Consider the following 27,684-nt stretch of genomic DNA (forward strand, 5'->3'; position numbering starts at 1 on the left):
GGAGTCAGTCAGTTACTGACAAAGTACTGAATCACCTTCTTGGTGTTTTCCGTCTTATCCGCTGGAGAGGACATTTCAGAGATGGACACAAGTAGTGAGAAATGTTGGTGATGCGGTTCTTCGACGGGGTGACTTTTGACTTGTCGGAAGGTTCATACGTGATCGGCATAGATGGGTTCCCGTGCTCTGGGATGAGAGGCAAAATTTAGGGCAGAAGAGCAAACAGACACGTTGTGAGAATTTGAAGCGCTGAAGTGTGAGTGAGCCCATCAGAGGTTTGTTTGTGTTCTCTGTCGGCAGCGTGAACAACACAAACAGCTGCCAGCTCTCCCCCGATGCCACATAATGGCCTCGAGGAATTTAGCTGCTCCCTAAACAAATCATAACATGACAAGCTGATTACACACAAACAACAACCCGCCCCCCCTACCCCCCACTCCGCCCCCGTCCATCTATCTACGTACAGCCATGTAATGATATACCGGCATCCCGTGGGGGTCATAATAGCTCCTCTGTTTTTGACTTTTAATAGAGAAGCAATTAAATTGCAAAATCATGTTTATGAATAAACTTATCTCACGGTCCTTTGTGTATTTAACTGGGTTCCTGCCATCTTTTCCTGTCATACAGACAGACAGACAGATTGCGGGGCATTTGTAGTGTAGCGGGTCACATACGGAAGCTGACTTGATTCCCTGTCAACAGTCCATTCGCAATTGCCCTGTCTCGGGTGTTCTTTACCCCATTTCTTGCTCAAAGTCAGAACAAGAAATCATGTATATAGTGTATAGTAGATATAAAAAGTCTACACACCCCTGTTCTAATGTTTTGTGCTATAAAAAAATACATTTCCAAAACATTTCCACCATCAGTGTGACCTGTAATCTGTACAACTCAACTGAATTTTATTTTATGGATTTATTTGTCAAGATGGGGAGTAAAATTCAACAAATGAAATTATGTGGTTTCAGATGTGGCACACTCTTGTAACTGGGGTGTGGTTGTATTCAGAATCAACCCATCACATTCAAACTCATGTTAAATGGGAGTCAGCAGAATTTCGTTATGACGCCTCTCAAGAACATTGACACAAAAAATTCAATTGAGATGTACAGGTTGTAGGTCATGTTAATGGTGAAAAAAGTTTTGAAATGATTTATCTTGGGCTCATATTTTAATACCCCAAGAAATCTGGCATTTAAAAAGGCCTTCTTGTCACCTAGCATCATGTCATGGTAGGCATTGCCCGAGATGGAGAAGAGGTGAGGAGGAACTTCATTGCGTTTCTTCCCCTTGTACATCTGGGCCACTTTCGAGCCGTAGCTGGGCAGCCACTTGTACGGGTTGATGGTCACACAGAAAAGGCCAGAATAGGTCTAGAAGGACGGGGAGAGCATAAAGGACCATCCATCCATCCATCCATTTTCTGAGCCGCTTCTCCTCACTAGGGTCGCGGGCGTGCTGGAGCCTATCCCAGCTGTCATCGGGCAGGAGGCGGGGTACACCCTGAACTGGTTGCCAGCCAATCGCAGGGCACATAGGAACAAACAACCATTCGCACTCACAGTCATGCCTACGGGCAATTTAGAGTCCCCAATTCATGCATGTTTTTGGGATGTGGGAGGAAACCGGAGTGCCCGGAGAAAACCCACGCAGGCACGGGGAGAACATGCAAACTCCACACAGGCGGGACCGGGGATTGAACCCGGGTCCTCAGAACTGTGAGGCTGACGCTCTAACCAGTCGGCCACCGTGCCGCCATAAAGGACCATTTACATGAATAAAGCAAGACTCAACAAAAGTCTTGGTCCAACATAGTAGGTATGCAATTCACAGGGAAAATGCTGTATGCAAGGTTGGTCACATGCAATACTGTATTCTCTGCGTATACTATGAGGGCTTTGTGGCTTCCATAGATCCTTATGTCGACGTAACGGCTGCGCAGGTTTTCTAAGACGCTGGCCTCATTGAGAAAGGTGAGGTTGGACATATCGCTGGCCTGGAAGAACTTGGGAGGATTCATCTGTTGAACATCGTCCTTCACTGACACCGTCTGATTGGAGGCATACAAAAAAAATGAGTACAGTACTCACATAATTGACATTTACTTTTTAGATGCAAATGCTTTTTGCAGTAGCACTTGTGTTCACCCACTATATTGTATATCCAGTAGTGCCCTATATATTAAGTTCACCATTTTGTAGTGCTGTTGGAATGTGTAGTGAGCATTCTACTATATTTATTTTGTAAACTACACTCAGCTTAAAAAATATAATGTTATTATAACTTATTTATTCAATATTTATTACAGAAGGTGAACCAGCTGACATTGATCCATTATGTTTTAATTATGTCACAGTAATGATGTAATTAACGGTATGCCCAAGTAGTGTTCGAAAACTATTTTTTATTTGACTGATAGGTGAACTATACAGTACAGAGTACAGACCACTATATAAAAATCCCGATATAGTGATTTGGGAGAATGGAATGAGTGCGCTCTGCCCTTCAACCCCCTCACGTCTCCTCTCAACCAAAAGGTACACTCAGCGTAAGACAACCTATATTAAACAGGTCATTTTTATTTATTCATTCATTCATTCATCTTCCGTTCCGCTTATCCTCACAAGGGTCACGGGCGTGCTGGAGCCTATCCCAGCTATCTTCGGGCGAAAGGTGGGGTACACCCTGTACTGGTTGCTAGCCAATCGCAAGGCACACAGAAACAAACAACTATTCGCACTCACATTCACACCTACAGGCAATTTAAAGTCTTCAATTAATGCATGTTTTTGGGATGTGGGAGGAAACCGGAGTGCCCGGAGAAAACCCACGCAGGCATGGGGAGAACGTGCAAACTCCACACAGGCGGGGACGGGATTTGAACCCCGGTCCTCAGAACTGTGAGGCAGATGTGCTGACCAGTCGTTCACCGTGCCGCCCATTTTTATTTATTCTATATTTATTTTGTAAAATACAAAACACTCTTTATACATCAAACAATTGTTTTATTAATTACTACTTTACTATTTTTATGTCAACATTTAATTACGCATTTTTTTCAATAAGGTTTTGTCCATCCATCCATCCATTTTCTGAGCCGCTTCTCCTCACTAGGGTCGCGGGCGTGCTGGAGCCTATCCCAGCTGTCATCGGGCAGGAGGCGGGGTACACCCTGAACTGGTTGCCAGCCAATCGCAGGGCACATCGAAACAAACAACCATTCGCACTCACAGTCATGCCTACGGGCAATTTAGAGTCTCCAATTAATGCATCTTTTTGGGATGTGGGAGGAAACCGGAGTGCCCGGAGAAAACCCACGCAGGCACGGGGAGAACATGCAAACTCCACACAGGCGGGGCAGGGGATTGAACCCAGGTCCTCAGAACTGTGAGGCTGACGCTCTAACCAGTCGGCCACCGTGCCGCCAATAAGGTTTTGTAAAACAACTTATTCCAATCAGTGTTCATAATAAAGATTGATAATACTTTACATAGAAAAGTATGAGTTAAAGTTCACACCAGGAACATTTGGCTGTGAGGCAGATGTGCTATAAAAATGCTTCACTACGCTGCACATTATTTTAATAGTGATTATAATATTAAATATCTAATAATTAGTAATATTAAAAAAACAATATGGTAATTTGATTGACTCTTTTAATGCTATTTGTATTTCTTCAGGACTACTGTTTAAATGTTTCCCCTTATGATTTGTGAGTGTGAAAACACCCAGGGGAAAAATTACATTTGTTTCTACGAATGGAATCATTTAAGTAGTTGTGAGCACCCACAGCTGGTCTCGGGGGGGTTTGGTTGGCTTTTTGAATAACAAACACAAACCCCCTTTCAAAATCACATACAGACAGCTGTCCAGTATATGATGTGTGTATGTTTTCCAAGCTATCCCAGGCATCATTACAGCCACCTGTGGAGTGCTGACATGGAAAAACACAGACAGAAGGAGGACAGATGCAGAGGTAGAACAGAATTGATGTAAAGTGGGGTGAAGAGTCTTTGAAAATGCTGTCAAAAGGAGATAAATGAAACAATATGATTCTACTTTATAAAACTCAAAGCAAGGGTCTAGAGAGCAGCTGCGCATTTGTTTTTTTGAATGTGAGCATTACTTGTGTCCGGTCCTATGTGGATTTACTGAATCCTGTGCCCTGAAAACAGTCTAATCAGAGGCTCCATTGTTCCACTCGTTAATACTGCTGCCGTCAAACCAACCCCGGGGCGGCCTTTGAGCCAAATCCCAGTAGCCAAGTCCATGCACATCAAGCATTTTACTTCCAGATAAACATTTGAAGCACATCATATGACAGACCATCAATGTCATGTGTTCGTTGACCTTCAGTGCAACCGTAGGCTATGTGCAGTCTTGAACATAAATGACGTCAATTGTATGAATAACTGGACATACTATTTAAGTGAAATAATCCTAATCCTGTTTGTGATGAGTTAACATGCAAAGGGGAAAATATATCTATGCTGTTACATGGTAATACAAAAGGATCGAGTTAAACATTCATTCCAAATCCCTTTTTACAATAGATGAAAAAACTGATGATTGTGAAATTATAAAAATCATAAAGTCAAAGCTTCCTGCTAGTATATCTATTTTGTGTTCAAGTAAACAGGCTCAGATTTCACACCAAGAAGTACATTTCTGTGTAAATTGTGAAAAAAATAATGGTTTTCAGTATACAGTGATCACCCGCATGTTCGCGGTTTGGGACCCACAGATTCACCTGTTCTTGGATTTTATTTTATTTTTTAAATTATTTTGGTGGGAGCATAAGCAACCCCCGTTTTTCATGGAAAACGCTTATTGGACTATAGCACGTTCCAGCATTCCTTGTTTCCACATCACCGACTCACAGTAAGACTAGACCCTGTTCTGATTTTTGACCTTGCCTCTTTGCCTCACGTTTTTTGGATACTCTTGCCTTTTCGGATTGCCTGCCTATGTACCGACCTCTGCTCGTATATTAAACCTCTCTTTTTTTAAACTGTCCATTTGTATTGGAGTCTTGCATTTTGGGTCCTGTCCTCTGTTCCGTTCATGACAGAACAAACTGGCCATAACATGGACCCAGCAGACTCAGACCCGGTGCGCAAAGCCCTTAAAGCGCAGGGTCAACACATCTTGAAGCAGGATGAGCAGCTTGCTGCCCTCCACCTTCATCTAACGGGACTATCGTAGCATCAGGACACTATGATGACACAGGTGGCCTCACAGTTTGAAGTTCTAATAAATATGGTTCAGAAGAAAGAACCAGCTAGCACAGCACCCGATGTCGCCACTGTACCACCGTTTCCATGTGAAGCAGTCACCTGCCACCTCCGCTGCTCTCTGCCCACAGCTCTCTCGTCCGGAGAGGTTCTCTGGAGATTCTGGTAACATTAAGCCATTTATCACTCAGTGCGAACTCCACTTTGAGCTGCAGGCAGCTGCCTTCCCCACCGAGCGAGCAAAGATTGCTTTTGTCATTTCCCACCTGACTGGTCGTGTGGAGGCGTGGGCTACTGCTGAATGGAGCCGCAATTCCGCCACGTGTCATTCTTGGGCTTCTTTCGTAAAGACTATGTAGCACATTTTTCAGTATTCCACACCAGATCGTGAGGCAGCTCGCTCCCTTGTCAACGTACAACAAGGCAAGCGCAGGGTGTCAGATTACGCGATTGAGTTTCGCATTCTAGCAGCTGAGAGTCAGTAGAACAACAGGGCACTACTTGATAAATTTTTTCAAGGACTATCCCCCGCCATCAAGGCTCATTTGGTCCCACTAGACCTGCCGACCGAGTTGGACACTCATCGCTCTCGCCGTAAAGATTGACAAAAGGCTTTTTGATCGCGAGCTGGACGGAGATTGGCGGAAGGATGCGTCACCGCGCACTTGGAGGACGAGCCTCGGTGACCAGCCAAACCAAGGCAGATACCCTGTTGCCGGTCTCAATCCACTGGCTAGCGTCACCACGGATGAACCCATGCAACTGGGCAGGTTCCGTCTCTCCCCTGAGGAACGTCAACGCCTGCCTGAGGGAATGGCGGTGCTTCTACTGCGGGCAGTTAGGTAATTTTGTGAGCAACTGTCACGTCAAGGTTGCCAGTACCAAGGGTACGGGAGCGGTGACTCTAAATTTCATTAAGGAAGACCCTACCCGGGTTCTTCCTAAAGTGAAACTGTGCTCTCCTGATCAAGAGATTCATAGACCTGTATTGATTGACTCTGGTTCTGACGCAAATTTACTCAACTCGCTCCTCGTTAGACGTAGGCACCTTAGAACCTTTCAAGTAAGGCGCCACCGTAACACTTATGCTGCAGACGGCGGTTTTATAGGCAAGATCACTCACCGCACCCAAGCACTCACATTGACATTTCCTGATTCTCACTCGGAACGCATTAGTTTTCATGTTTTTGGCGCCATGAATTATGACCTTATTTTAGGGAACCATCCATCCATCCATTTTCTGAACCGCTTCTCCTCACTAGGGTCGCGGGCGTGCTGGAGCCTATCCCAGCTATCATCGGGCAGGAGGCGGGGTACACCCTGAACTGGTTGCCAGCCAATCGCAGGGCACATACAAACAAACAAACATTCACACTCACAGTCACACCTACGGGCAATTTAGAGTCTCCAATTAATGCATCTTTTTGGGATGTGGGAGGAAACCGGAGTACCCGGAGAAAACCCACGCAGGCACGGGGAGAACATGCAAACTCCACACAGGCGGGGCCGGGGATTGAACCCCGGTCCTCAGAACTGTGAGGTTGACACTCTAACCAGTCGGCCACCGTGCCCGCTTTTAGGGAACCCATGGTTGAAATTACATAACCCCCACATTGACTGGTCCTCTGGGCATGTTATGTCATGGGGCAGCAATTGCGCCCAGAACTGTTTCAAGCCTCCATGTAACGTTCAGGGATATGTTTCTAATGAAATTCCAAAGACCCCATCGGGGGATCCTGACTTATCTCAAGTGCCCACCTGTTACCATGACATTAGAGACGTTTTTTCCAAATCCAAGGCCAAATCCCTTCCACCCCACAGACCTTATGACTGTGCAGTTGACTTGCTGCCTGGGACCACACCTCCACGGGGGAGGTTGTTGTCTCTTTCAGGGCCGGAACACAAGGCTATGAAGGAGTATGTGGAAGAATCACTGGCAGCCGGGATCATTCGCCCATCTTCATCCCCTGCGGGAGCAGGATTTTTCTTTGTGGACAAAAAGGACAAGACCCTGCGACCCTGTATCAATTACCTTGGTCTCAACGAAATAACTGTGAAAAACAGGTACCCTCTTCCTCTCATCTTCACCGCCTTTGAGTTCCTGGAGGGAGCCAAGGTTTTCACCAAACTGGACTTAAGAAATGCGTATCATCTAGTCAGGATAAGGGAGGGGGATGAATGAAAAACAGCTTTCAACACACCAACTGGACATTATGAGTATTTGGTAATGCCTTTTGGACTCACTAACGCTCCAGCTGTTTTCCAAAACCTTATTCAATGATGTCTATTTGGACGATATTTTGATATACTCCCCGGATGAGAAGACTCACATTATTCATGTCCGCTCTGTGTTGCAGCGGTTACTGCAGTATGAACTTTATGTCAAGGCTGAGAAATGTGAGTTCCACAAGGCGTCCGTTTCCTTTCTGGGTTTCGTGCTGGCTCAAGGTGAAGTCCCCTCAGCTAAAGACACTGCCGAGTTGATGATTAACCATGTATTCAAGTTTTTTGGTTTTCCCCAGAATGTGGTATCGGATAGGGGCCCCCAATTCATTTCACGATTTTGGAAAGAGTTTTGCAGTCTAATAGGTGCTACAGTCAGTCTGTCATCTGGGTTTCATCCTGAAACCAACAGATAAACCTTGAGGCTGAACCAGGACCTGAAGACTGGGCTCTGATGTCTCACTTCACAGGTCTCAGAAACTGGTTTGGGTCGAGTTCTCTCACAACTCTCTCCCCTCTGCATCCACTGGTCTATCGCCTTTTCACATTGTGCATGGTTACCAACCATCTGTTTCCTGCCATAGCCCCAGAATCCACGGTTCCAGCTGCATTGACCTTGGTGAGACGCTGCAGGAGGACTTGGGAGCAAGCCCGCCAGATGCTGCTCCGCCAAGGACGGTCTTACAAAACTGCAGCTGACCGTAGGAGGACACCGGCCCCGAACTACAAAGTGGGTCAACGAGTGTGGCTCTCCACCAAGCATATTTCAATCTGGGTGGAGTCCAGGAAGCTCGCTCCCACGTTCGTTGGGCCCTTCCCCATCACAAAGATCATCAACCCTGTCACCATGAAGCTTAGGCTCCCAAGGTCGATGCGGGTCCACCCTGCATGTCACGTCAGCCTGCTCAAGCTCGCCCGGGAGTCCCCTCTGGTCACGCCTTCCAGGCCCCCTCTACCCCTGGGTGTGTGTTCTGGTTGTTGTTTTCCCCCTGTCTCGTACACACTTTCTCCTGAGAGCATCTTCCCCACTCGTGCCTCGTTTACCCTAATGCATTTAACCCCCTGTCTCATTCTTTCTGGTCGCCAGTTCGTTGTACCTTGTTGTCACGTTCCAGCATTCCTTGTTTCCATGTCACTGACTCAACGTAAGACTAGACCCTGTTCTGATTTTTTGACCTTGCCTCTTTGCCTCACGTTTTTTGGATACTGTTGCCTTTTCGGATTGCCTGCCTGTGTACCGACCTGTGCTCGTATATTAAACCTCTCTTTTTTGAAACTGTCCATCTGTATTGGAGTCTTTCATTTTGGGTCCTGTCCTCTGTTCCGTTAATGACAGGGGGCGTCAATTATGTGCATGATTTTTGCTATTCGCGGTCCGGCCCCTGCGAATAGCGGCGTCCACTGTAAACGCTTTCTTGGTGACATTTGGGGCGACGTAGCGTGCAAATTTTCTTAAGTAAAATATGCGCCTTGGCTCAATAAAAGCTTGGAAATATTGGTATCAAACATTAAATTAAAACTCACACAAATTTTGCTTCAACAATGTAAATCATAGCTCTGTCTCTTATTGTTGTTTTGTTTTTGTGCGCATCACACAGGCAGAACCACATCAGAGTTCAACATCCATAAATTTAAAAGAGAAAATATTGAAACTGAATCAGATTTGGTGGGATTTGTAACCATCAGAGGAACAAAATCCAATTTAGACGGTCTGATGTTGTCTTGAGTTCATTTTAAACATTTACTTTATGATACTTTTTTACGATGATAATTTATAGCGAATAAGAAATATATAATAGCATTGAATAGCACTAATAAATAATACAGAAAAAAAAGAATCTTACTTTGTGCAGGGACTTCCACGGACACTCCCACCGGACGCGAGCACCTACGGCTGCACAGTTAAGACTATGACGTCATGACGTGCTTGAGCCTGCCCGAAAATGTTCTCCGGTGTTGTTGGATTTCGAAGAAACGCAGGACTTTGCGATGAAATAATACATTCGCATCCATGAAGAACCGAAAAACAAACCGCGTGTTTGTAATCTGAAGACATTCTCCGTCCGACTGAGTCGTGAAACGGTCTCTTTTTGGAGACCCGAAGGGGAAATTTGTCGGATCGTTTTTCACGGAGGGATGTCGAATCCTGGGACTCGGAGGAACGGGTCCAGCATCAAAATCCGACTGACAGGTAAAAAAAAAAAAAAAAAAAACGAGACCGTAAGACCCCACACACTGCATGTTTTAATTTGGACCTTAGGTGCACTGCTGTGTATCGTTTATGTTAAGTAAGCCTAATGCGACCACACGAAGTAGCTTTGAAGGTCTGCTAGTTGCCTAAACATCCGGTTTATGTGCAGTAGACACAAGCACAAGTGCTAGCTTGTTAGCCGCAATGCTAGCCCAATTGCCCAAGGGAAAATCAAGAAAGCAGTCCGCTAGCAAGAAATAATTCACTGTCCTGTGGAACTTGCACCCGAGCCAATAACCTATTCTTAGCCGCTGGGGCCATTGGAAACACAGCCGCTTGAAAACCATTAATACGTGATGAATTATTAACACTAGCCAGTCGTTGTTAGCTCGCTCTAACGCTGTAGTTAACGTTGACCGCTACTGCTCGTTAGCTACGCCCATCGGGGGGGCTAACCAACCACCACCCCAACGTAACCTTTATACTTAACTACATTAAGAACACAAACATTGAGCAGTTAGAGTGATCGAGTGTATCGGTTTGCTGATTTTAACAGCCGGTGGTAGCTGACAGCTAGTTTAATCATGATAACTGATAGACATCGTAATGCCAAGTCTGCAGTCACATAGTTATCCGGTGTCTCCCCCTTTTTTATTTATTTATTTATTTATTTTTTGTCTTTTGGCTGCTCCATTCAATCATTTAAAGTTATTTTGGGGTGTTCAAGCTCTCCTGTGTTGGACATAAAGGAGTCTCTCTGATACAGGGACACCGCCGGAACAATGGCCACTCACTGTAGCCGGTGTGACCCCAATGGGCTCCAAGGGGGCTCTATTCAAATGGAAATGTATCTCTGTGCCTAGGGCCAGACTCCTTGGTCACCTGATGCTAAACTGAGAAATCGCACCGAAGAATTGTCTTAATTGCAGGGTTAATGCACGTATTTTGCATTAGAAACAATCTCACGTGATGGCACACCACCAAACAAAGATGTCACAGAAAGTGTATACTGTTACACAGATTTTTGTTTTAATGTACCTTCTGCAATCAGGTGGAAAAAACATTTAATTGTCCTGACTGTAGATATATGATCAAAGATGCATTATTTTATTTATTTATTGTAAAAAAATTATTTTTGGACAAATGTGCCACAGCACACTAGTTGGGAATCACTGCTGTATACACACTCAGTAGGCACTTTGTTAGTTACACAGAACAATCTCATAATATCCAATCAGTTGCGTGCTGTGTATTTGGTACCTGGGTCTTCATTAAGGACTTAATCCACCACTACTATCACATCACAATTTTAGAAACCATCAATACTATACAAAAAGGCAACATAACAGCACGCAACTGTGTCACATACATCATCTAGAGCAGTTCTGTATCAATATTGATCTAATAACATGACAAAAAACATAAAACATTTCAATGAAATACATCATATTCACCTGAGATGCTGATAATTAGTCTAGAAATACGCTAACATTGCAGATGTGTTTGTTTTGCCAGTCGAAGTTGGCTGTAACAAGTTTTGTTATGATCAACCAGAGGACGGAAATATGCTGACGTCATTGAGAGCCAGCACGCTGGCCCTATGAGGACAAATTTGAAAATCTGATTTGCTAAAGAAACAGTGACAGCCCCATTGCTATTATACTGTAGTTTAAAGTACATCAGACAGCTCTACTGATTCTTAAGGTCCTGGGCAGATTAGATTAACATGGAACCACATAGAAGCTAAATTCTGATTGGACAAGAAATCCAACATCTCCATACGAAACATGTACTGGAAGCCATTGCAGCCAAGAGAAACATTGCAAAATGAAAAGACTGTTTTGAATCAGCCATCCATCCATTTTCTGAGCCGCTTCTCCTCACTAGGGTCGCGGGCGTGCTGGAGCCTATCCCAGCTATCATCGGGCAGGAGGAGGGGTACACCCTTAATCGGTCGCCAGCCAATCGCAGGGCACATAGAAACAAACTGTCATTCGCGCTCACATTCATACCTATGGGCAATTTAGAGTCTCCAATTCAAGCACGTCTTTGGGATGTGGGAGGAAACCGGAGTGCCCGGAGAAAACCCACGCAGGCACGGGGAGAACATGCAAACTCCACACAGGCGGGGCCTGGGATTGAACCCCGGTCCTCAGAACTGTGAGGCTGACGCTCTAACCAGTCGGCTGACGCTCTAACCAGTCATCCACCGTACCGCCAGTTTTGAATAAATTAATTCAATTTCATGGGGGGGGGGGGTTGTACATGTACGTTATGGCTTCTGATAGTGTTTCAGCCGGAAAGGCCTTGCTGACCATGACTTTCCACCACTGTATCCAATACAAGAGCTGTAACAAAATGTTTCTCCAAAGACAGGTCAGAGAGGTGCACCTAATAATGTCTCTAGACTAGAGTGTTGCTGTTATTGAGGCCGTGTGGCGAAACAAAGCTCATCCGTATTAGTGATGGTCAGTACCAACTGTTTATAAATTGGCACTCTTTTGTGACACAAACCTCGGGCAGACTCACTAATCCAGCACAATCACATCTTTTTTGACAATTCTTGTAGTTATTACTGTTATTTTACTACTACCTATGATTTCTTGAGCTTCTCACTGTAGTGCATGTCAGAATTATTTGAGGGGAGGAGTAGTATTATTAACAAATCTGCTTATGATGGCAAAAAGGACATGACACTGCTGCATCTAGATTTTGTGCTCCAGTATCTTAATAGAACAAATCCCTCCTCCTTAACGGGTTGATGTCATTTTAATCAGACAAACAGATTTTTAAATGATGAATATAAGCAAATTATAAAAGTAATAATAATTTTAAGGCGGCATAGAAAATGGATGGATGGAGTATATTTGGAAAGAACATTTTAATCTAACCATATCGGTCCAACAATCTGGTTGAATGACAATGACAATCTGATTGTTTTACATTCTCAGCCAGTGGAGCCCTGATGATAGAAAGCAGAGAAAGTGTGTTCAGTGTATGTGTGACCCAGACGCTCATTAGTTCTGCTTGAATGCAAACAAAGGTTATTGCCCCTGACTTTGCCCCGCCCCTACAGGTATGAGGGGTATTCTAGTTGGCTGAGGAATGTGCAATGAACCAATGGCAGGGTAATGGTCTTTGGCTGGCCAATGTGTTTTTGTTGAGTCTGTCAGGCAGAGGGGATGTTTGGCCTACATTAGCACAAGGCTTGTGCGCCTGTGGCTGGGAGACACACACAAAGGTCTGGCCCCTCTGATTTTAGTTACATATTTGACCGACAGTCTCTTGTGACTACATTTGGCTGAAATAAAGAGTGATGCTACATATTCATTTTCCCAAGTGATGAGGTATTTGATAGTTGGAATTTTCTCAAATACAGTACTGTAATGTTGCTATTATCCACACATGAAGTACTCCTCCTCCTAGCCCCTGTCACATCACGTTGATGGTCAACGATTGTATGTGGTCCTGGTCCTTGTGTTGCTCTCATGTTGGCAGTCGTCCCTCATTTGCTTGTCTCAGTCTTTTTAAGAAAGTCAAATCAATGGTAGTAAGAGGAGTGAACTCGGTTGACTGGTCTGCATCTTCAAAGGATCAGTCACTCTGAGTCCACCTGCAAAGGATGCTCAGTTTTAGTACTTACTGGGCTGACCCAACATACTGTTTGAATCATTTGCATGAAGTCACAACTTGATTGGAAAGTATTTGTGGCATATTATATGATGGAAAAAATGGTGTCTGCTAGGTAAAATAGATATATTTTCCAACGCATGTGTTGACTATCCATTTTCTGTAGTGATTGTGCTCGTTAGAGTCGTGGGTGTGCTAGAGGCTATCCCAGCTGACTGTTGTATATTAGTTTGATTTAAATTTTTTAACTTGGGTCCATGTATCATTCACACTTGACCTGAAACAAACATAACCACTCCAGAGTTCACTTGCAACAGGAAACTCTTAAAGTTGTCTCAGCTATCCTGGTGGCATTCAAACTTGACCACATGAACCTCACTACTGTATAACAGAGCCTTTGCACCTGTTTGTTTTAACCGAGCCAAACCTGACTAGTGTAAACACAGACTTATTATTACATGTTTTGAAGATGAGCAAATACTCACAATACCATGACGACAACACCAGATTGCTGTTACATTTTTTTTAAAGTGCAGACAACCTTAGATAATGAACTCTATGGTTTGAGGGAATGATTGACGATGATAAAAGTGGCATAGTTATAGTTTCAGTCAGTTGAGTCTGATTGATGACATGCAAGTCAAGATTAGGTGGCAAACTTTGCTATTGCAATTTGCGTTCTTCTTACACAAGGGCTGCAGCTATGAAATATTTTTAAAATCGGTTATTCTACTGCTAATGATTTGTCTGGTTGTGTAATTGGATAAAAATAGGTTTTCCTTATTAAATAACAAAATGTGCATGTGAGGTTCAGGTATTAGTGTTTTTCCACTTGATCACTAACCTCACATTCCATACTATAATATATGTGACTTAGTGCATGTGGCTTTAATAAAATGCGGGGTCTGGCCTTGTGACCTGGTAATTACCAAACAAGAGTATAGAGTTGGCTGTTGTCAGCTCAGGTTAGCCGCTGATTGTGCCTGGTTAACTGTTAGCCAGTTTGCGTGTTAAATGTCTCGCCGTCTGCTGCCGCCGTAGTAGCTTGTGTATGAATATGCTTATTGCATGTTTATTAAGTTACCGTTTGTTGTTGTTTACTTTTAGGCAGACTTTCCTCCTGGCTCGCCAGCATCGTGCCAACTTATTTCTACATGAGTGGTGCATGAGTATGCAGTAACATTAGTACATGTGGAAAAATGATCACTGCGAAGTTTTGCGACAGAGATAATTCTTCAACCTTTTTGTAATTACTATCCATCCATCCATCTATTTTCTTCACCGCTTATCCTCACTAGGGTCGCGGGCTGCTGGCACGTATCCCAGCTAACTTCGGGCAAGAGGCGGGGTACACCCTGAATCGGTTGCCAGCCAATCGCAGGGCACATAGAAACAAACTATCATTCGCGCTCATATTCATACCTATGGGCAATTTAGATTTTCCAATTAACCTACCATGCATGTTTTTGGGATGTGGGAGAAACCGGAGTGCCCGGAGAAAACTCAACCAGGCACGGGGAGAACATGCAAACTCCACACAGGCGGGGCCGAGATTTGAACCCCAGTCCCCAGACCTATGAGGCAGATGTGCTAGCCAGTCGGTGACCGTGCTGGCTTGTAATTACTAATTAATATTAATTATCCAAGTCATTTGATTCCTTTCACAGATGTGTCGCTTAAATGTCCATGTACAATATATTGTGATGGTTGTCAAAATGTTCATTACATGAGCTGCATCAGATAACAGACGGAAAGCGTTTATTAAATACATGCTATAAAACTGGTATGTTGCTCCTGAAAGAAAACAGAAATGAGACATACACCGCAACATATATACAGTGTAGGCCATCTGGATATGCATGGCATTTTCTTGTGTCTTGGCCACCTATGTAGTGTGACGCCAATAAATATTTAGGCCAAAAAAAACTAAAGCGTAGTTTGGTCAAAGGTAGTACAAAGCGTTGTTTTGTCTAGCGAAGAGGGAGGTTTTTGGGCTTACTGCGCAAAACATTGTCGGCTGAACGTTTGCATGCTCGGCAACACGTGCTGCTTGGATTTTGATGCCAAGTATTTGGATTGTGCGCCAATTGGCTCAGTCGACACGGGACACTCACAAGACACAGTAGAAAGCGAAGAAATGAAGGAAAAATATAAGGAAAAATATGTGTTAAGGAATCAAGAGTGGAGGAATAAAAATCACACAAAGTAGCTTGCAAGTGAGGAGAGGGAGACAACATTTAGTAGGCAACCTAAGCACCTCTAATCCTCTCACGGCCCTGCCTGAGCCTGCAGCATGTACACAAATGTACACATGTATCCTAGTTTGAAAGAGGACAAGCACATAAATGAAGCTACCTATTTTCTATTCGTGTGGCTGTATGCATTAAATCCCATTGATGTGTTCGGATGCAAGTATTTGCTCAGATTTTTTTCCTCTATTCTCACAGGAAGTGATGACAATGTCACATGCTGGCCACTCTAAAACAGTAAAGTCGTGTCTAAATTGTAATATTTGGTATTTTATGGCTCATTCTGTGGGTATTGATCAGGAAACTTCACATGGCTTTGTGTGCTCAACACATACTTATATTTTTATAGAACTCATTTCAACTGTAGAACTCTTACATAGCTGTTTGTTGTGCTGAAATAGCATATTGTGGCTTTTAAATTCCTCAAGACAGCAGTCGCTCACTTTTTCAGCAGGACTCTTGTGATGTTTCTGCTCGTTTCCCCCAAGACCGGATGAAAAGTATTCTTCCCCTGCTGACTCCCACCGGTTCTCAGGTTCTCTAAAAAAGAGCAGGCTTGAATGCCAAAAAGGAAAAGCAGCAGTGGGGAAGTAGAGAACCAGCTGAGAGGCTAGCTATGTATGTGTGTGTCTTTACCAGGCATGACCTTGGCAGAAAGAGGAATTTCCTGAAATGCTAAGAAAGGGCCCGTCACACATTTAATGCCACGGAAGAGCCGGCGGACAAAAGTCTGAAAAGAGAGATGGGGTGAAAAATCTTGTCATTCTCTTGTCCTGGCAAGAGACGGACGGAAGAGTAAAGGGGGTGGGTGGTAGTTGAGCAATGACATAGAAAGAATGTAAGCGGATTCAGGATAGATAAAGAAATGTGATTTGTCTCGTAGTTGTGCTTCTCTGGTGGTGATGTCTCACTGTGGAATGTGTGAGTCAAGGGAAAAGGGAAGGATATCTTGCAGCCATTCTCCACGGGTTATTCACAGGAAGTAGAGGAGGACACAGCAGACATATCTCCGCCACCACAGTCACCACATCCTAAACCTGCGGCAGACTAACTTCCTTAACGGCCATCTGGGCCAAACAAAACCATTCCACATTTTTAATTGGAATAGAGAGCCAGGATAACATTGCGGGTGCTTAACAAATCAATTAGTACCAGCCTGTCAATCAATAGTTGATTAGATTGCTCTGTCCCACAACATCGTCACCATTTTTTTTTCTGCTCCCGACAGTGTCCACTATGTGGGGCAGCTGATAATCCACTGCGAAAATACCATTACATGCTGTATACAATTTCAAATAAATGAATGTACTATCCCACTCTCACTGTGGGTGGCCTGTGTGAGTGTGTATCTGCTCTCATCCAGACCCCCCCACATACTGCATTATTTATTTTTTCATGTTTTGACACAGGTCCTTTTAAGGCAGACAGTTTTTTTTTATGAACAGCAGCATGCATTGTGGCAACCTACGCAATTTAAAATGTGTGTGTGATCCATATTCATTGTGTTCTGTCTTTTCTCACAGTATTATGTGCCAAGAACCTTGCAAAGAAAGACTTCTTTCGTAAGTCACTCTTTTGTTTTGCATATGCATTGATGTTGTGCCACGCAGACGTCTGTAGATCTGGGGATGATTCAATGAGATTCTTTGTGCAGCACTTCTGTTACTTATAGTACTTCTACTACTATATGTCTTCACTAAACAATTATTGGGTTAGATCAAGGATTCTCAAAGTGTGGTATTTACTTAATTAAATGTTCAAACTATCTATAATCTTGCAGTGGCTTAATCTTTTTGTCAATCTAGGAGAGTACATTTCTTAAATACAATTCAGTTGTATTTAACATTTTTGTACTATGCATTTGCATCTAATCTTTTAAAACTGCTTTTTTAAAGCATTTAATTACGTACAATGTTTATTTATGTATAATACATTTTAATTGAATTGTTATTTTAGTTTTTTTTCTGGATTTAAGCGCAGTGTTAATGTTCAAACTGTGCATAATGTTCCAGTGACTTATAATAATATGAAAGATACTTTTTAAGAATAAAACCTCTGCCTTGTTTTTGATGAAGACTTGGGCCTACTGTATTTTTATGGTGATCATGATGTTGGTACTTGGTGCCCATGAGGTCTGTTCTTTTTAGGTGTAAAACATTTGAGACCCACTCTGTTAGATGGTAACAGTTAATATTTGAAACGCAGGTCTACCCGATCCTTTTGCCAAGGTTGTGGTGGACGGATCAGGTCAATGCCACTCGACAGACACAGTCAAGAGCACACTGGACCCCAAATGGAATCAGCACTACGACCTGTAAGTATCCATCTTCCCACTCACAACAACTCCTATAGTCTGTGGATGAGCTAGCCTCTCCTCACTGTCTCCTACTAGTTCTGGTTCGGAAACCACATGATTTTTTGTCACTTGTCACCCGTGGGTGTCGGTTATACAGTTTACAAATGTGTTTCTGTAGGTGTCACACTTAAAACTTCTTGGATACGTTGTGCTGACATTAGGTTATTAATTTTAGCTCATTTTGTCTGTTTCTATGTAGGATCCTGTCAAAAAATAGTATGATGTGTTATTTTTCAGCTACATTGGAAAAGCAGACTCAATCACCATCAGTATATGGAACCACAAGAAGATCCATAAACGACAAGGGGCAGGCTTCCTGGGGTGCATTAGACTTCTTTCAAATGCCATCAGCAGACTAAAAGACACAGGATGTAAGATCTCTCATCTCTTCATGACGCTGCTTGTACAAAAACTCTCTGCATAAATGTGGCATGTTGAAAAGAAAAACAAGCAATGTGTCGTTTTATGTCTCCCTCCAGACCAGCGACTAGATCTTTGTAAACTGAACCCCTCAGACAGTGACGCAGTGCGGGGACAGATTGTAGGTGAGGCTGCACACAAACGCAATGTTGGTTCTCCCTTGGTGTCTCTGTATGTAGAGACAGGCCAAAATATTCCTAGTCTGACATTTAAATCACAACTCCTTTTTTTCTTTTTTCTTTTTCCCAGTGAGCCTGCAGACACGAGACCGCATAGGTAGTGGAGGCCCTGTGGTGGACTGTCGAGGTCTATTAGAAAATGATGGGTGAGTTTGCCACAAAATGTTTATCCTCCCAGCATCAAATTGTGACACTCAAGGATGAAAATATCTATTACTGTATTCTACCAGGATAGATTGGATGGAGTTTGTTGACACGTTGATGATATTGTAAATTACCAATTTCCCCCACTAGGTCCAGCAAAAAAAAAAAAAAAAAAAAATATATATATATATATATATATATATATATATATATATATATATATATATATATATATATATATATATAGAAGAGAGAGAGAGAGAGAGAGAGAGAGAGAGAGAGAGAGAGAGAGAGAGCACTATAACTGTGCTTTCGTCAGCATGGTATCGGAATTCATGAGAAATTCAGAATATGTCCACTGGGAAAAAACTTTGTCGTTGTCATTCATGCAGTTTTTACATATTTACTCTTTTATCAAATATGACCTGTTTTGTGGACTTTGCACATTCCCGTTTTGGTATTAGTCGGGGTGTGATATTTCATTAACATTTGCATGTTAATGTGTTTGATTCTTTGTGTAGGCCTGTGTTAGAGGGATGTTTCAGTGAAGAACCGCTGCCTTATTCTGACCCCACTGGTGCCGCGGGTGGCGGGAACTGCCGTCTCGACTCACCCAGTCAAGAAAACCGTCTCCAGTCCCAGCGAATCCGGGGGCAGGATTCCCGAGGCCATGGCCACACCCCTCAGAACAGACCTCATGGGCACCAACCACCTGACCTGCCTGAAGGATATGGTCAGTAAAACATAGCTGGATCTCATCTCTTATCACGTCACTCTAACAACCAAATTATTCATTCACTCATCATATTTATTGTCTTGTTTGTTTCTTCTCATACAGAGCAGCGAACAACAGTGCAGGGCCAGGTGTACTTCCTTCACACACAGACAGGTGTCAGCACTTGGCATGACCCTCGGATACCAAGGTATCATTCCCACCTACATCAGCTCACAAACGCCCCGGTTCATGAACAATTCCGATTACGAACAACATTTTTGAACAAATATTGTCTCGGTTCAAAAACTGTACTTTGGTTTTATGAACAATCTTGACAATGACGCGCATCACTCAGTTGTGCTTTTTCTCACGTTGTGTAAACATTCACACCGTGCATCGTTGTATCTTTGATTTTTGCTCACAATTATTAAGAACCCTAAACATATTACTGTTGAAAAGAAGGAAGTAATACCTAAACATGAGAATGTTGTGATCTCAGTGCGCAGTTTGGTTTGGCAAAATCCACCATCTGTACTAATCTAAGAGTTGGATGCAGCGTAAAATGTCTAGTTACACCTGCTGAGTGAGGTGAAAGAGTCACCATAACACAACAACAGCATCTTTAATTCATCATCGTTGTGCCTCACCTGGCATGACAAGCAAATTTATGCTGCGTCCAACTCTCACACTATGTTAACAACAAAGAGGCAATAAAGGCAATGTATGTAGATGATGGAGTGACTGTTCTGCTGTAAAGGTGGGTCTTTGCATAAGGATAGTAACAGAACAGAATGACTGAAAACAAAGGAATCAGCATCTTTTTGTAATACAAATCATACAATAAAAATTAATGCGTTACCACCCTGTGATATGAGTTGAGTTCTGTGCTAGGGGTTAAGAACAAAGAGCGTGTAAGGTCAGCGCTCTTTAGCGCTTGAAGGCGTGACGCATTGTGTTGGAGTTTCCTATCCCGACCCCTGTGTGCTTGCATGTTACTGGTGCAGGGACCTGGCCAGTGTAAGCTGTGAGGAGCTTGGTCCATTGCCAGTGGGCTGGGAGGTCCGAAGCACTGTGTCTGGACGCATTTACTTTGTGGACCACAATAACAGAACCACACAGTTCACAGACCCACGTCTACACACCATCATCAGGTACCAGCATGCTAAAAATGCTTCTTCTATAAAGCCGGCCCCATGGATGTTTGCACCTCAATGAAAAATACCCCCAACACATGGGGAAAAATAAACAGTTTCAACACTAATCTGTTGTTAAGCTCACTGCTGCAATGCGGAACTCACATCGAATCTGAACATGACCTACTAAATGTGTGATTTTTATGGAAATGGAAATGTGGGCTTATAGTAGATTTAGCTGGTGTGGGTGCGTGGCCCCATAATCCAGTACGTACGTAAATTTTTTTTAAAGGTTTTTGTGGAATTTTGTTCATTTGTCAAAAAAATTCGCTTCTACCTCGGTATGTTGTCTTTCCACCTCCAGCCAGCAATCCCAAGTGAAGGAATCCTCACAAGCCCCCCAGATGGATGTGGGGGTTGAAGAGGGCGGAGTTGGAGGAATGGGCGGTGGTGTCGGTGGTGACGGGGATGTGGCAGCACGCTATGAGAGAGATTTGGTCCACAAACTGAAGCTGCTGCGTCACGAGCTTTCCCTGCAACAGCCCCAAGCAGGACACTGTCGCATCGAGGTATCTCGCGAAGAGATATTTGAGGTGGGCACCGTTGTACGTCATTATTTTCTCAGTTATTGATGGTACACACACCGAGCACATAATTGGCCTCAGATATTGTGGGTCCAGATAGGCTTGGGAAGAGTACTGACTGTCAAAAAATTACATGTGGCGCAAGTTGGGAGTTCTGTTAACATGAGAATTCATTTAGACTACGAGTGTCTATCTAACTCAAAGCCTCATTTTTTGTGGCCATGTCTTCATGTTTCTTGCTAAATGGATTTGTTCTTTTCATTTTGGAAGAAAATCTGGATCAAAACTGCAATTTTTTTACTAACTTTTTACAGTTATGACAAGTTGTTTTTCTTTAGTGTTTAAAGTAAAAAAATAAGGTTGTGCACGTCTGATGTTTTAGGAGTCGTATCGGCAGATAATGAAGATGAGGCCCAAAGATCTGAAGAAGCGTCTCATGGTTAAATTCAGAGGAGAGGAAGGCTTGGACTATGGCGGTGTGGCCAGGTGAATTTCTATTTATACCAGTTTTGAAACAGTTACTATATGCTCAGGTAATACTGTTGACAAAAGTGGTACGTTGTAAAAAGGGCAATCCAGAAAAATGTATTAACCATAAAGACCAGCATGATCAAACTAATGTTGTGTTCCTTCGTGTTTGTCTGTTATTTGTTGTATGAATGAGTTTGACCTGCATAACATTGTAGTTGTTCTCTGTAGGGAGTGGCTGTACCTGCTGTGTCATGAAATGTTGAACCCTTATTACGGCCTCTTCCAGTACTCCACAGACAATATCTACACATTACAGATCAACCCTGACTCCTCCATTAACCCAGTGAGTACTCAGACAACACATACAACACTTCACAATTGACCTTACAACTTAGATATACCTCCATTAACCCAGTGAGTACTCAGACAACACATACAACACTTCACAATTGACCTTACAACTTATATATACAATGTGTCTGCCCATATTCCAGGATCACCTATCATATTTCCACTTTGTGGGCCGTGTAATGGGGTTGGCAGTTTTTCATGGTCACTACATCAACGGGAGCTTCACACTACCTTTCTACAAACAGCTGCTAGGCAAACCCATACAGCTCAATGACCTGGAGACCACCGACCCAGAGTTGCACAAGAGTCTCGTCTGGATATTGTAAGCACAAAGGTCACCTTTTTATTATGCAATTCATTTTGATACATTTGCCACACACGTGCCATTCTCTGCAAGGACAAAATCTCAACACAAACAAGTAGAATGGCTCTAGTGGACTGTAATCTCTGACAACATGCCTTTTGTAATGCAATTCATAAACTAGCCAGGGCTGCCAATTTATAATTAAAGATCTGGATCTGGAACAGCAAACCACTATGGCAACAAAATCATCCATCCGTCCATTTTCTGTACCGCTTATCGTCACTAGGGTCGCGGGCGCGCTGGAGCCTATCCCAGCTATCCTCGTGCAAGAGGCGGGGTACACCCTGAACTGGTCACCAGCCAATCGCAGGGCACATATAAACAAACAACCATTCGCACTCACATTCACACCCACGGGCAAGTTAGAGTCTTCAGTCAACCTACCATGCATGTTTTTGGGATGTGGGAGCAAACCAGAGTACCCGGAGAAAAAACACGCAGGCACAGGGAGAACATGCAAACTCCACACAGGTGAGGCAGGGATTTGAGTCCCGGTCCTCAAAACTGTGAGACAAATGTGTGTGATGTCGTCCACGGGTGCCGCCTTGTAATTACTAATTAATGTTAATTATCAAAGTCATTCACAGATGTGTCGCTGAAATGTTCATGTACAATATATTGTGATGTGAAATCATTACATTATAAATTATTTTGTTGTTATAGTGATAATGGAGTTACGGAGTAAAAGGGAAGGGAAAGTACATTCTACTACAGTATGGCACTGATGATACGACTAATTGTGTTTTTTTTGTTTTGTTTTGTTTATTTCTTGTGTCTGCAGAGAGAACGACATAACTTCTGTCCTGGACCACACATTCTGTGTGGAGCATAATGCCTTTGGGAAGTTCCTACAACATGAACTCAAACCTAACGGCCGTAACATCCCTGTTACTGAGGAGAACAAGAAGGAATATGTGAGGTAATGACAGTGTGAACAAGTATACGTCCTACTAGGGGTTGAACCAATTAGTCAACGAGTTGACTTTACTACTCCGCATCAAGTCTGGAATCGATTAATCTCTAATGGCGTATTTTTGGCGTATAATATTCCAATCAGACAATGCCCCGTCGTCTGCCGTTGCCGGACTATAACGCTCTGTGCAACAGCGAATTGTCTGGCCAACAAGCGAGCACAGTCTTCATACGTCCGCGCAGGTCGGAGAGTACGAAAATAAGCTGGTTGTGAATGAGCATAGTGGTTAGCTTCGCTAGCTTCGACCATTAGAAACTTTACTGGTCTTAAAATATTCATGCGAGCGGCAGCGGAATCCAGGGACTGGTGGCGAGGAACAAGGGTAACGGCGCAACGTGCAGCTCCATCTTCGTCACCAAAATGTTAGGTCCAATAATGCGCGGACAACAACTGTGATTACGAGAACTTTATTCATCTTAGAAGTTGTATGATATAACACCCACTAACAGCACAACACTTGTGTAGCTTTACGACGCTGATGTTAGTGTATATTGCTGGCGTATGCTACAAGCATGACTTTAACGCAACCACAAAAAAATCTCTAGTCATTCAACCCCTACTTCCTATTTTACTCTCTAACTTACTAATTATAGTCTATAAGAAATAATCTCCTTATTTCATACAATGATTAAACACCAAATATGCGGTGTGTTTTAAAAAAAGAATGTTTATTGTTGTTCTTAGGCTTTATGTGAACTGGAGGTTTATGCGAGGAATTGAAGCCCAGTTTCTGGCTCTCCAGAAGGGATTTAGTGAGCTTATCCCCCAACATCTCCTAAAACCTTTCGACCATAAAGAACTTGAGGTACGTTCTTTTTAAAGACTACTTTTAAGTAACTGGCTTCCCCTCTTAATTTATGATGTCCATGATACCTTTTTCCTTCTCTGCTGCCTATAATTCAGCTGATCATCGGTGGATTGGGGAAAATCGACTTGGCTGACTGGAAGACCAACACGCGCCTGAAGCACTGTACAAGTGAGAGCAATGTGGTGCGGTGGTTCTGGCAGGCAGTGGAGGCGTTCAGTGAGGAGAGGAGAGGACGCCTGCTGCAATTTGTCACAGGCTCCACCCGGGTCCCGTTACAGGGGTTCAAAGCACTGCAGGGTGGGTCATGCACTGGTTCAGTAGGCCACACACACATTCCTTTCGTATTTGACTCTCATACTGTATATTAATGTACACCACCCTTCTAGAAATTCAATGTATTAATGAAAACATAGCCAATAAGTAAAGGTTAATTAATCACATTTTATTTAGGTTTGCACTTCTTACAAGAAGACACAAAGCACTTGAACAGTTATTTCCAGTGTTTCTCAACCTTTACTGAGCCAAGGCACATATTTTATATGGGAAAAACATCACAGCACACCACCAAACAGATGTCACGAAAAGTATATACATGGAAATAGTGATCTCGATTGACTTGGAAATTTACTAGGTGTAAAATCTGGGCCTGTTTAGTTGAAACAAAGATATTCTGCTTGGCAAAATGTGGATACACAGATAACCTTCTACTATCTAGTGGAAGAGAATTTAATTGTTCTGCCTGTCACTATACATCGCTGGCATAGATAAATGAACACAGCTATGTTATTTGTAGTGTATAAATAAATAATTTCGGCCCAATTAAGTGAAACTGGATAATTTTCCGCAGCACACCTGAGGATCTCTCACGGCAGACTAATGTACTGCAGCACAGTGGTTGGGAATTACTGACGTAAACCATACTAACTTGCTATATAATGAGTCGAATAAAAGTAGTAATTAAACTATTTCAAATGTTGCTCTGTGTAGTAGAATAGAGCAGTGATAACTAGAATGTATGTGTGTAAGGCTCTACAGGTTCTGCAGGACCAAGACTTTTTACCATCCATTTGATAGACGCCAACACTGACAACTTGCCTAAGGCACACACGTGGTAAAGAAACAACAAATACCTCTTTATTTACAAACGTGGTCCAGCTTTGTTTCTCTAACCATGCCTCCCTGTGACCAGTTTTAACAGGATAGACATCCCCCCCTACGAGTCTTACGAGAAACTTTATGAGAAACTGCTGACTGCTGTGGAGGAGACCTGTGGCTTCGCTGTGGAGTGAAAAACCCTACAACCAAACCAACGTACACACAGTCACACTCGTGCTTGCACTTGCATTCAACTCTTTGACTTTTTTTAAACGTACACAACATGCACAGAACATGGAATATGCACAGAGTATGGAGGGTAACCCGCCGCTGCCCGAAACTTTGGCAGGAGGAAGCACAGCAAGGAAGACAAATGAGAAAAAAAAAGAAAAAAAAAACAGAATTTCAGATGTTTTGAAGAAGCATTTTTATCTTTTCAGTTTTAACAAGCTATGATGTCAACTCCTTGGAATGTCTACAGCCACAGTGAACTCGTCACCAATCATGAGCCTGCAAACAGACACGGTGCAATGATGTCTGGACGGAGAACAAAGCTGAGGCTGACTGTCTATGTGTGATGTCCTGATTGACTGACTTGTACTCAAGCGTTCACTTTTGACCACTGTCGCGTATCCGAATGTGTCTACGTACGTGTGCATATGAGAGTGTGCGTGCGTGGGTGGGTGGGCGGGCGTGGCATGGCACCCGATTACGCTGTCAAACGATCAAATGAGCCTGCTCCTCTCTCTGTTAGATTACTTTTGTGTCTGTTCTGTTTGTATGTACCTGCGACCACTCTGATCCACTCTGATGTTTTATTATTTATTAAGTGATTACTGACCAAGCTGCTATATGCTCTGCAAGGAGCTCACACTAATCTGTTCGTCCCCTTTCGCAGAGTTCATGGGTCAATTCACTTCCAATTCAAGTAATCCACAAAGTGGGTTTTGATTAATTTCTTTACTTTTTTAACATGCATATTAATGCAAATATTCTTGTGAGTGTATTTACACTATGAATGCAATGGTATGCTTATTGAGGTGAAAGGGATCAATCTTCCAAGTCCTGATTTTAAAATCTTGCTCTACTGAGAGGTCAGGTGGCGCAGCGTTATTCATTTCTAAATGAGCCGAGGAAATGCAAAGGAAGAGTCAGCTTCAGGAAGGTTTTATGTGACCTGTTTAATAAAAGCTCAAACATTTCACTCTGTTTTAATATCAACTTTGCAAATGTTCCCCTTTGGCAACCCTGATGTTTCTCTGTCCATCTATTTTTCTCCAGCTCTTTGTCGAGCAGTCATTAACCTCAAGGCAGCCATGAATGAACAAGCGCTTTTAACCGTTACCAGTCCTCCACATATGTGAATGAATTAATAACAAATCTAACTCTTGAGTGAGAAATGTGGAAAATATCAGGCTTTACTGTAGATTGATGACTGTTAAGCAGAATAGTTTCAATCTGCGTTTTTTTAGGTTCTGACTTCACTGTGTATGGATGCAAGAGTATTGAAACTTACTATGTACTAAAACATTTATGAAAAATACTGTAAATAAGATTATATTAAAAGAAATTAAATTGAAACTAATATCCTTGTGTGATCAATTGTTGTACTTATTTTTCTTATTAAAAGATCTGTCATAGGTCAGTACATGGACTATGATGAACATCATTGAATATTTCGTGATTGAATGCAGCGACACATTTAACAATGTTAATTTTATTTTTCCCACTCGGGAAAATAATTTAACAAAAACTAACAATTACCCGCCACTGTAACCACTTTTTAAAAAATACACTACTTCCGTATTTTCATTAATATGAAACTACAGCTAACTCCAACCGTCGCCATGAAGTTACAGGCGTAGCAGGCTACGCTAACTTCGAACTGCACAATTAGCTCAAACTACGAGAGATAGATAGATATGTGGGGGCGGGGATAACGTGTTTGGAGGACGTCAGTATGTTCGCCATATTTTATGTGGCAGATCTTTTCTGTAAAATACACCAAGGTAATGGACTGTACTTCATAAAGCGGCAATGTAATAATTGTACAAAGCTATTGTCTCTCATTTAGCCAGTCAAGCTAATATAACTAATATCATGAATACTTATGGGGAAACAGACAGGTGCCAGAAACAATAATATGTCATTTCTAAATCTGATAATTATATGTTTTTACTCCCATAACTGTATTGGTAGCTGTAAACACTCATGCAAATGTTATAAAAATAATGTATGTTTAGCATATCAAAATGTTATTTCATACTCTAAATTGTTGTCCATTTAGCTTTATAGTTATGTGTTATGATCAGTGAAAGACATTTTATTATCACTCCAATATATGTTCTAACTGAGCTTTTGTGACTGACTTGACTTACATCTTGCTTAAACCAAGTAATGACTTGCCGTGACATGCTTTAAATTTAGTCTGGATCGATTTGCTTAATTTTTGCCACAGTAACTTGGGACTTGTTTGAAACTTGAAGGTTAAGGCTGACTTGCCACTTGCACATTGTGACTTGCTCCCATCTCTGCAAATAGCTCCAATCCCTCCAATTATT

At 42.7% G+C, this 27,684-nt stretch overlaps 1 protein-coding gene and 1 long non-coding RNA gene across 3 annotated transcripts; one reads left to right on the forward strand and one right to left on the reverse strand.

Annotated features, from left to right (window-relative positions):
* On the reverse strand, positions 1-9,444 carry LOC133465778 (uncharacterized). Its single transcript, XR_009784751.1, has 3 exons — positions 9,305-9,444; positions 1,220-2,053; positions 1-186 (listed from the first exon to the last, which is right to left on the reverse strand). It is a non-coding gene; the product is annotated as an uncharacterized LOC133465778 (long non-coding RNA).
* Positions 9,381-26,721, forward strand: smurf1 (SMAD specific E3 ubiquitin protein ligase 1). 2 transcript variants are annotated; one of them, XM_061748865.1, is made up of 18 exons: positions 9,381-9,651; positions 17,054-17,092; positions 17,736-17,844; positions 18,124-18,257; positions 18,366-18,431; positions 18,556-18,631; positions 19,151-19,362; positions 19,468-19,552; positions 20,349-20,495; positions 20,842-21,070; positions 21,444-21,547; positions 21,761-21,875; positions 22,027-22,205; positions 23,029-23,166; positions 23,905-24,025; positions 24,124-24,325; positions 25,055-25,139; positions 25,218-26,721. In XM_061748865.1, the coding sequence occupies exons 1-18, from the start codon at positions 9,597-9,599 to the stop codon at positions 25,315-25,317; spliced, it is 2,196 nt and encodes a 731-aa protein (XP_061604849.1). In that variant the 5' UTR covers positions 9,381-9,596; the 3' UTR covers positions 25,318-26,721. The 2 variants fall into 2 exon arrangements, with proteins under 2 accessions (XP_061604849.1, XP_061604850.1); XM_061748866.1 differs by having other exon boundaries at positions 25,064-25,139.
* The last annotated feature ends 963 nt before the right edge of the window (positions 26,722-27,684 follow it).

The sequence above is a fragment of the Phyllopteryx taeniolatus genome, chromosome 16 (genome assembly GCF_024500385.1).
Source record: "Phyllopteryx taeniolatus isolate TA_2022b chromosome 16, UOR_Ptae_1.2, whole genome shotgun sequence".
Classification (NCBI taxonomy): domain Eukaryota; kingdom Metazoa; phylum Chordata; class Actinopteri; order Syngnathiformes; family Syngnathidae; genus Phyllopteryx; species Phyllopteryx taeniolatus.

Bases quoted from the DNA above. Each gene is read 5' to 3' on its own strand.
- smurf1 (XM_061748865.1), top strand. From the start codon at position 9,597: ATGTCGAATCCTGGGACTCGGAGGAACGGGTCCAGCATCAAAATCCGA. The intron at 18,432-18,555 runs GTGAGGCTGCAC...TCTTTTTCCCAG, and splicing joins AGTGCGGGGACAGATTGTAG to TGAGCCTGCAGACACGAGAC. The intron at 24,326-25,054 runs GTGGGTCATGCA...TATGTGTGTAAG, and splicing joins GGGGTTCAAAGCACTGCAGG to GCTCTACAGGTTCTGCAGGA.